A 9,307-nucleotide genomic window follows, 5' to 3' on the forward strand; every position below is an offset into this window, starting at 1 on the left:
GTTGGGATTAAAAATTTTCCCGCCCATAGCCACGCATAGCGCAGCTATTTTTCTTCCAAACACACCCATAGCGCAGCCATCTTTCATATACACACTCACATATATATATCTATATACACACCGAACTAGCGATAGGGGCGAACCAGTAGTCTGTAAGGGGTGAACCAGTGGCAGGGGAGGCCGTGCAGCAGCGGTGGCTGGTTATGGAGGCTGATCGAGGTCTCAACGGAGGTGGAAGGCGGGCACGACGAAGTGGCCAGGAGCGTTAGTGGTCGGCGATGGTTGAAGCAGCTGCGGCGGTCGATGGCTGAAGACGCAGGGGACCAATTGCGGTGGCTCGTGGCAGTTGGAGGCGACAGGCGGTGGCGAGGCTGGCTACAACGGTGACCGGAGGAGGCCTAGGCGGCGCTGATCGACAGCAGCTCTGCGCGTAAGAGAGCTGTGCGCATGAAGAAGAAGAGGAAGGAAGAAAAAATAAAAAAATAAAATAAAATAAAATATCAAACTTAGTCTTTAAGCTGAAAAAACTAACAACAATTAATAATTTAAAAGAAAAAAAAAAGGAATTTAACTACTAACCCTAATCAATTCATAAAACTCAAGCAAAATCTTAATTAACCTCTAAAGAAATTAAAATGCCAATAAGTCCATGACCTAAGCACAATTCAATTTATTTTTAAGTAACAAAATCAAATTAATCTCAAATTTATCTTTAATTGCGAAAATAAAGTAATTTTAACTTTAAAAATTAGAACACAAATATAGTGTTTTAAAATTCAATCAAAAACTATATTAAATAAAAAAACAAGAAATTTTTAAAAATTATTATTTAAAATGTCAATAAAAAAACCATGTTTACTAAGACAAAAATAAGAAAACTTAACAAAGTTAATTCTTTAAAAATGATCTTACTACCAAAATTCAAAAATGAAATGGATTTTGTTGTGTTATGGACGAATTGATTTTTGTACTTTTTTGGAATAAATTGAGATTTTGTTTAGGTTTAAGATCTATTTAAAGTTAGTAGTTATACTTTTTATTTTTTTTTATCTATTTTTCCTTCCCAAATTATCAAGTGGTGCAAATTTCTTTTACTTAGCCGTAAGTTTGGTATTTTAATTGTCAATGATTTGTAATAATAAAATTATATGTAATTATTTAAAATTAATCGAAAGCATTATAGCTATTTTCTTTTTTTATTGCATAAATTTATTTTTGTTTATTTAAAAATGATATTTAAATTAAATTATTGATAAAAATAAAATTATAAAAAAATGATATTTAAATTAATTCTATCTATTGAAACTATTTGACTTTCATCCAAAACATCGACGCATGGTCATCACATGCAACACAACATTGTATAATTTATGTGGTTTTGACATCTAGGATTATTTGTTGGAACAACAATACAAATATGACTATAATAACAGTAAAAACCCCTGGAAATACTACAGACCCAATAAGCAAGTAGCAATAACAAAATTTGTATATTAATTCACCCACAGAACTTCCACACAGAAATAATCAACAATGTTTCATCAGCACCATATATATGTATGTATCTTTTTGAAAATTAATTTGGGGCTTGAGAAACGTGTTAGAGGCTCAAAAATAGAATCAAGACACAGGGTGACGGCCAAGAAGGCTTCAAGCTAGCGGGAGTGCGTGCAAGTCGAGAATTGGTCGTTTCAAGGCAAGTTCCTATCTCTATCATCGTGTTTTTCAATCCCTATGCAATTCTCTGTCAATTAAAAATAAATACGTGTGGTAACTATTTATATAATAAAGCAAAATAATTTTTTGAAAATGTCTAAAATGTATTAGAGATACATTTTGATCTTATGATTGAGATGAGTTTTGAATGTTGGTAAATGATTGAGATGAATTAGACTTCCCGCCCAACTTTTCTCTCTTCCACTCCCTCTCTCTTACAGGCCCACCCACTCACTCTCTCACACAGGCATATACATACAGAGGCATATATACACACACATACACATATACACACATACGCATACATATATATACACGCACACGCATATACACACTTACACTCGTGCGATGTGCTCACTGCAAGGGGCAACGGACGGCAAATGCTGCTCGCGATGGTGGGGGGTGACGACGGTGCTCGCATCAGTTAGCCGCTAGTAGCGGCCGGCCCATTGCCCCCAATCAATAGTCGAAGGCAGCTGGCGTAGGTGGGAGAAAGAAGAATATGGGAAGGAAAAATGGGAAAAAGAAAAGAAAAAAAAGGAAAACTAAAAAAAAATAAAATAAAATATAAAATATAAAAAAGAAAGAGAAAATAGGGGGAAATGACATTGTTGATGGGTGGGTTTTAGCATAAGGGAGGTAGCCAAATAGGTGACGCGGGTGTAAGCGTTTGCTGGGTTTCTCCTGTAGATTGATTGATGTAAAAATAATTATTTTTAAATTATTTACATTATGCGAGACAATGTAAAATAAGTATTGGTTTGGTTGAATTAAACCATTGGTTGGTGTTGTTTGAAAATTGTTGATGGGTGGGTTTTGCGGGTCGGATTCCTTTCCTGTTGTTTTTATTTTTTTATTTTTTGTGAAAATATTTAAAAAGAATTTATTTATTTATTTATTTTATTAATTCTATTTTTTTAATTTAGGCACAAGGGTTTGGGAACAATGGTTCCCAACCACTCACGGTCGCGGCCATGGCAGCCAACGACAACTGATATGTATTGTTTGATATTTAATTTTTAATTTAATTTATTTAAATTGTATAACACTTACTGATGTGTTTTATTATATAGATTTAGTAATTTTTTTTATTATAAAATATTAACAAGTATATACAATAATTTTTATTTTTATTTTTTTGTTCAGTGTTTATAATTTTTTTTACTTTCTCTTATATTTTGATCTACAATATATTGGTAAATATTATAAATCTTATATGTTTATTTATTATTTAAATTTTGTAGAGTATTTAATATAAGAAAAATTATTACAAATTCTTCATAATTTTTAATATAATATATATAAATTATAATTATATTTTAATTTTAATATTATTTATTCAGTATCTTTAAACACAGATGTACACTAATATATATATATATATATTTCCTTTCTATAATGGGCAATGATTAGGTCAGGGTATCCCTATGGTACATGGTTATTAGTTATCTTATTTTCTGTGAATTTGTGCATCTCCAGCAACAACACTTTTTTTCTTCGTCTCTTACCTATTTAGGCAGTTCCATCTAGTTTTGGTTGTCAATTACTACTGGTGCGCGCGTGCGCACGCGTGTAGGTGCATCGACATCATCATCATCATTATGCTTCAGTCTTCATTTACTTTTGGATTGCAAATGAGCCTGAATCGTTGAGGTCGATTTTATAAAAGTTCACTCAATTCATTCGTTGCTTAAAATAAATGAATTGAAGTTGAGTCTTATTTTAAAATTTGGTTTGTAAATAATTTGAGATTGAACTCAATATAACTCACGAGATAACTTGATTAGAGATTTCGGAATAAACTCGATTAGAAATTATTACTAAATATAATAATATATCTATATATAATATATTAGATATTTATTTTATAAATATATTATTTAATATGTATACATTTATCAATACAAATTAAATTTTACTATCTTATTTTATCTGATATATTAAGAATAAATTAAATTATTTTCAGTACACTCTCTATTAATTTAATAATAATTTTATATTTGTTTAAAAAAAATTTCTTTGTTATTAAATAGTTTTACAATTAAAAAGATCTATTTGTATGATCATCAAAATAAAATAAAAATTATATTATAATATATTTAATTATAAAACTTTTCAATTGCCGTTATTAATTTACATTATTAAGAAATCACATTGCCCAAAATTTAGGGGCCAATTTGACCCAGTTGTGTGTTGTGAACCAGTGGGTAGGCCAGGGCCCAGACCTATATAAGGAAGTAAACCTAGGGCTCCTACTTCCTCCCCCATTCTGCCGACTGTGCTATCCAGTGAAGCGCCGTTGGTTCTCTCAGCCTAAGGCAGTTGTCCCCGCCGCTGCGTCGCCCCTCTCGCTGCCTCGTCGCCTCGGCGCCGCCTCGCCGTCTCAGAGAGAGAGAGAGAGAGAGGTTTCTTCTTCTTCTTCAATCCGTCCACTCTGCGCATTGGTAACACTTCTCTTCCATTAATCTTCAATTTATTATGTGTAATCAACTGCTCGTCATTTGTGCAAGTGTTCCTCAATCTTTTTGGACAGTGTGTGTTTGATTCAACACAGAATTTGATCCTGTTTTGTTCCTTAGAAACCCTAAGAAAGCTGAAATTTCTTACTGTGAAATCTTCTGTTCCTTCGAACTCGAGCCCGAGCTCAGCATGGTGGCGAGCCCGAGCTCGAGCTTGGGCTATGTTAACCGAGCTTGAGCTCGAGCCTGAGCTCAGATTTGCCGTGCCGAGCCGAGCTTAGCGAAGCTCGGCTCGGCTCCATTGCAACCCTAATTTAGTTTCTTGAATTGTGAATCTTATTCCAGACATGATCCTTGCTTTATTTTTTTCAGGTTTCCTGCTGCAAGACCATTCCCTGTTAGAAAACCTTTTTATTCCAGAAAAGGAAGGACCAGATTTTTTGCAGTCTATTCTTATGGATCTAGAGGCTGCACGAACTGCCCGGGAATCTCTGGACCTGGCTTTTCAGATGTCAAACATTCTTGACACGGGGCTTGATCGTCATACCCTCTCCATCCTTATTTCCCTCTGTGAGTTAGGTGTGAATCCCGAAGCATTGGCTGCTGTTGTCAAGCAGCTCCGAAGGGAATCTACTCCATCCTCGTCTTCCGAGGGAGCAACTGCATCATCATCCTTGCCTTAGAAGGAGGAGGAGGAGTTTCACTTGGCTTTCTTTTGAACAGTCTCTGTCTGCTACCAACAACAGAGTTAATAGTCTTATTTCACTTAGCTTTGCCCTGAACTTGATGTGGTCTACATATTCTTTCTGTGAGACAACGTATTCTTTCTTACGTTGAGCCAATGGGCAATGGCATTGGCATTATGCTAAACTTGAAAGAAAATGATTTTTTTCCCCTTTTTTTTTCTCTTTTGTGGTGGTCATTTTGTATGTAAAATCAGCAGCATTCTCTCACGAGAAGGTTAACTCATGCAGTTTGGTTGGGTTTTTGAGTTTTTCATGCCTGAAACTCAAAATCAATCATACCGGGTTGAATATAAATCAAGATTATTTAATCCCAAAATATAAGGAATTTCTTTATATAATTAGTTGTGACCAAGTGTCACCCCAAAGTTATAGTAATTAATTAATCAAGTCATTTGTTTTTTTTTTAGTCCCAACGTGGTGAAGGCGTGTAAAATTAAATTATTGAACTGGTGGAAAGTGGGAACCATATGTGTATATGTGACACATATCTTTGTCGTGTCTATTCGTCTCTCTATATAATATAGACATATATTTTTGCCAAGTTATCAATATTTTTTCATTGATACGATGAATGCACACAAATGAAAGGCCAAGCATGTTATGCCGTGGGGATGCCCCCCCTTCTTCATCCTTTCAGATTGACATAAAGCAGCAGAACAAAGTAACAAGAAATGGAAGAATCTCCTCTCCTTCCAAGCCAGCGTCCCCACATATACCATGGCCCAGATGGAGAGGAACAAGAAGGCGGCTGTTTTAGAGCACAAGTAGTTGAAGAAACAAAGAGGCAGCTTGGCTTAGCAGGGCCTCTAGTAGCTGTCAGCCTGTTGCAGTATAGCTTGCAGGCGATTTCGGTCATGTTTGTCGGCCATCTCGGCGAGCTGGCCCTCTCCAGTGCTGCCATGGCCACTTCGTTTGCTTCAGTAACAGGTTTCAGCGTGCTGGTAAGTCAATTAAATAACTTCCTTTCTCAGCTAGCTAAATTCACTGCTTAAATACCAAACAAAATTAAGAATATCATTTGCGGGCATTATTAATTTCTAATCTCTCTCAACTATTATTAATCTTGTTATATAGCTAGGAATGGGAAGTGCCTTGGAAACTCTGTGTGGACAAGCCTATGGAGCCAGACAGTACCACATGCTAGGCATTTACACACAGAGAGCGATGTTAACCCTACTAACCTTAGCCATCCCTCTAGCATTCATTTGGCTCAACACAACCACCATTCTGATGCTCTTTGGCCAAGATCATGACATCTCCACTGAAGCAGGAAAGTTCAATGTCTGGATGGTTCCAAGCCTCTTTGCCTACGCTCTTCTCCAGTGCCTCAACAGGTTTCTGCAGACGCAGAACATTGTTTTCCCCATGATGGTGTGCTCTGGAGCCACGGCTTTGCTCCACATTTTTGTTTGTTGGGTTCTTGTCTTTGGATTGGGGCTTGGAAGCAGAGGAGCTGCCCTGGCTAACAGTGTCTCAAATTGGGTGAATGTGGCTTTGTTGGCAATCTATGTGAAGTTCTCACCGGCTTGCCTCAAGACTTGGACGGGCTTTTCAGGTGAAGCCTTGCATGGTGTTCTCGGCTTCTTGAAGCTTGCCATTCCTTCAGCAGTCATGATATGGTGAGTTGGATGGAGCTTTTTCTTGATCCGTAAGAAGCCATTTGCCATGCTAACTAGTTCCTTTTTAAGGAATGGTAGTCTAGATGTCGACTTCCATTTTATCATTAGGGTAAATAACGGACAAATACAACTTTTACACTAAATTACTACACTTATGCCAATAGCTATCTTATGCATAAAAGAATAGTCATTTACACTTTTCTTATCTCCTATGATTAGAGGCCTGTGCTCACCATGTATGTGGTTAAGGTTTTGATTGTTTGAGCTGCTGCAGCTTTGAGTATTGGTCCTTCGAAATGGTGGTTCTTCTATCCGGTCTTCTCCCTAATCCACAATTAGAGACATCAGTGCTGTCAATAAGGTTTGTTTTCAAGTAGATTCCATGTCCAAAAAGAAACTCCAATTTTGACTTTCAAGTATATTTTCTTTCACATTTATAATCAATTATTGTTGATTTTCACAGCCTTAACACATGTTGGATGGTCTACATGATCTCTGTTGGTCTTGGTGGAGCAATAAGGTCGCCATGAACCGTCTCACCATTATATTTTCCATTTTATGATTTTTTTTTTTTTTTGACAATCCTGTTCTTGTTATGATTCTTCACAGTACAAGAGTTTCGAATGAATTGGGAGCTGGGCGGGCACAGGGCGCCCGGCTGGCCTTATGTGTTGCGGTGATAGTGGCTGTGGTGGAGGGCACAATAGTGGGAAGTGGTACCATTTTGGTTGGAAATGTGTGGGGAAAACTGTATAGTAGTGAGGAAGAAGTGGTCAAATATGTTGGTAGAATGATGCCGCTGCTTGCAGTTTCCGATTTCTTGGATGGATTTCAGTGTGTCCTATCAGGTACTAATTCAATTGATTTCAGATTTCAGATTGATGTTGAAATAGTAATAGCATGTGGAATAATTGGCATGTGTATATGATGAAGGGGCTGCTAGAGGATGTGGATGGCAAAACCTGTGTGCATTTATCAACCTTGGGGCCTACTTTGTTGTGGCAATCCCCTGTGCTGTGCTCTTTGCTTTTGTCCTGCATATTGGGGGCATGGTAGGTGCATCTCTCTCTTCTCCCCCCCCCCCCCCCCCCCCCCCCCCGACCCCCGATGATAGAGATTTAGGAAACGGTAAGCTGATTTGTTTGGTGTCTTGACATAACAAAAAGTTCATTTTCCCTCTGCATCAAAGAGTTGAGCTATCTATCTAATCGCTCAACCTTCAGCGCACAATGAATAAAATAATTTTTTTGTCATGTCGGAACGCTAAGTTGGACTTGCCATTTGAAATAATGATCACACTTGAGGTTTGGTGTAATTATAAAAATCACCGATCACATTTCGAAAATAGCAATAATTGCCCCTAATCCTATCATTAAATAAAGAGATAAAACTCTCTCTCTCTCTCTCTCGACCATTGTTGTTAATAGTCAAAGCCCTGTGATTTGGGTTATTGTTGGGGTATATCGAGAACTTAAAGTTAGGGTCTCAATCTTGGTTTGGTTCACAACAGACCCAGAAATGCACGATCGCCAATTGAAAATATCTTTCACAATGGCATTTCTGGATGGCGATGGTGCCAATAAGGATGACGGAAACAAAATCAAAGAGAGATGAGAGGGGGAGAGGAAGAGAATGAAAGAGATAAAATTTTAAAATTTAAAAGCGTTTTAATTATTTTTTAATATTTAACCGACGTTAGCTATAATATTAAATTTTAATAATGCTTGTTTTTTTTATATATATTTTCAAACATAACTGTTGCAGGGACTGTGGATGGGAATTATATGTGGACTGTGTGTACAAGTTATAGCACTTGTTAGCGTAAATTTATGCACGGAGTGGGATCACGAGGTATATCATTGCTATTATTATTATTAGCTTCTATTTGTTTGTTTAATACCATAATAATTGTGCACCAAATACGTGTGTGGTTCTCTAATCCAAGGTGTTTCTTTCTTTGCGGCAGGCAAGGAAGGCTGTAAACAGCGTTCAAAAGACACGTTGTGTTGTAGATTCTGACCAAATCACACCGTCATGAGCTCAGAAGATCACGCCCAATCAATCAATCAATCAGCACTGTTATGCATGCATTTTTTAACCAAAAAAAAGAGAGTAAAAACTTATAAAATGGCTTGGTTGGTACTTTGACTTTTTTTTTTTTTAATTTGTTGTTGGTTCTCTTTATTATATAATTGTATAGCATCAACTGGAAATCCTTCTGAAAGATAGTACCAGATATGATATAGTGAACTCACGCTTGACTTAAGATGTACGGTTTTTTGCAATATACCATTTCCCCAAGTCCATCGGAAGCAAGGGCTAAGAATTGGCATTCCGGTCTAGTTGTTAGAATATTTGTTTTTGATTCCTGTAATATCAAAATATAAAAATAAATTTGTAACGTGAGAAAGTTAATCTTAATAGTCTTGTAAGATGATAGTCAGGAGATTTAGAAGTCTTGTTGCAATGATCAAGAGATTTAGAGCTCTTATTGCAATGATCAGGTGTCTTGATAAATGGGTGGCTATTGATGAACGGATGCTCTTTGTGTTAATGTTAGTGCCTTGACTGCTTGATTTAGATGACATCTAATAATTGTATTATGAGATTAATGATGTGAATCTTGTAAATATAATAAAATATATTTTTATATTTTAATGTTGTATTTTTATTCATACATCTCCAATTTATATATATATGAATGAGATTTTAGATTTTTTAATAAAAATCTTATTCTTAAGTGTTAAGAATATGTAACAAATATTTT

At 36.2% G+C, this 9,307-nt stretch overlaps 2 protein-coding genes across 3 annotated transcripts; both read left to right on the top strand.

Annotated features, from left to right (window-relative positions):
• The first annotated feature begins 3,972 nt into the window (after nt 1–3,972).
• LOC127806308 (mitotic-spindle organizing protein 1B-like) lies at nt 3,973–5,074 on the top strand. The gene is made up of 2 exons (XM_052343516.1): nt 3,973–4,160; nt 4,548–5,074. Exon 2 carries the CDS (start codon nt 4,631–4,633, stop codon nt 4,856–4,858), a length of 228 nt encoding a protein of 75 aa, XP_052199476.1. The 5' UTR covers nt 3,973–4,160; nt 4,548–4,630; the 3' UTR covers nt 4,859–5,074.
• A 152-nt stretch (nt 5,075–5,226) lies between these two features.
• On the top strand, nt 5,227–8,825 carry LOC127806307 (protein DETOXIFICATION 16-like). Of its 2 annotated transcripts, none has more exons than XM_052343514.1 (8): nt 5,227–5,862; nt 5,996–6,540; nt 6,815–6,901; nt 7,004–7,060; nt 7,150–7,388; nt 7,474–7,592; nt 8,305–8,391; nt 8,507–8,825. In XM_052343514.1, exons 1-8 carry the CDS (start codon nt 5,593–5,595, stop codon nt 8,576–8,578), a joined length of 1,476 nt encoding a protein of 491 aa, XP_052199474.1. In that variant the 5' UTR covers nt 5,227–5,592; the 3' UTR covers nt 8,579–8,825. The 2 variants fall into 2 exon arrangements, with proteins under 2 accessions (XP_052199474.1, XP_052199475.1); XM_052343515.1 differs by having other exon boundaries at nt 5,718–5,862; nt 6,000–6,540.
• Nucleotides 8,826–9,307: the final 482 nt, after the last annotated feature.

This window comes from Diospyros lotus, chromosome 7 (assembly GCF_014633365.1).
Source record: "Diospyros lotus cultivar Yz01 chromosome 7, ASM1463336v1, whole genome shotgun sequence".
Taxonomy (NCBI): Eukaryota; Viridiplantae; Streptophyta; class Magnoliopsida; order Ericales; family Ebenaceae; genus Diospyros; species Diospyros lotus.

What these genes read in the sequence shown, in the direction of transcription:
- LOC127806308 (XM_052343516.1), top strand. Translation starts at nt 4,631, where the DNA reads ATGGATCTAGAGGCTGCACGAACTGCCCGGGAATCTCTGGACCTGGCT.
- LOC127806307 (XM_052343514.1), top strand. Translation starts at nt 5,593, where the DNA reads ATGGAAGAATCTCCTCTCCTTCCAAGCCAGCGTCCCCACATATACCAT. An exon ending in TAACAGGTTTCAGCGTGCTG is followed by an intron (nt 5,863 to 5,995) that starts GTAAGTCAATTA and finishes CTTGTTATATAG; the next exon opens with CTAGGAATGGGAAGTGCCTT. An exon ending in ATTTCAGTGTGTCCTATCAG is followed by an intron (nt 7,389 to 7,473) that starts GTACTAATTCAA and finishes TATATGATGAAG; the next exon opens with GGGCTGCTAGAGGATGTGGA.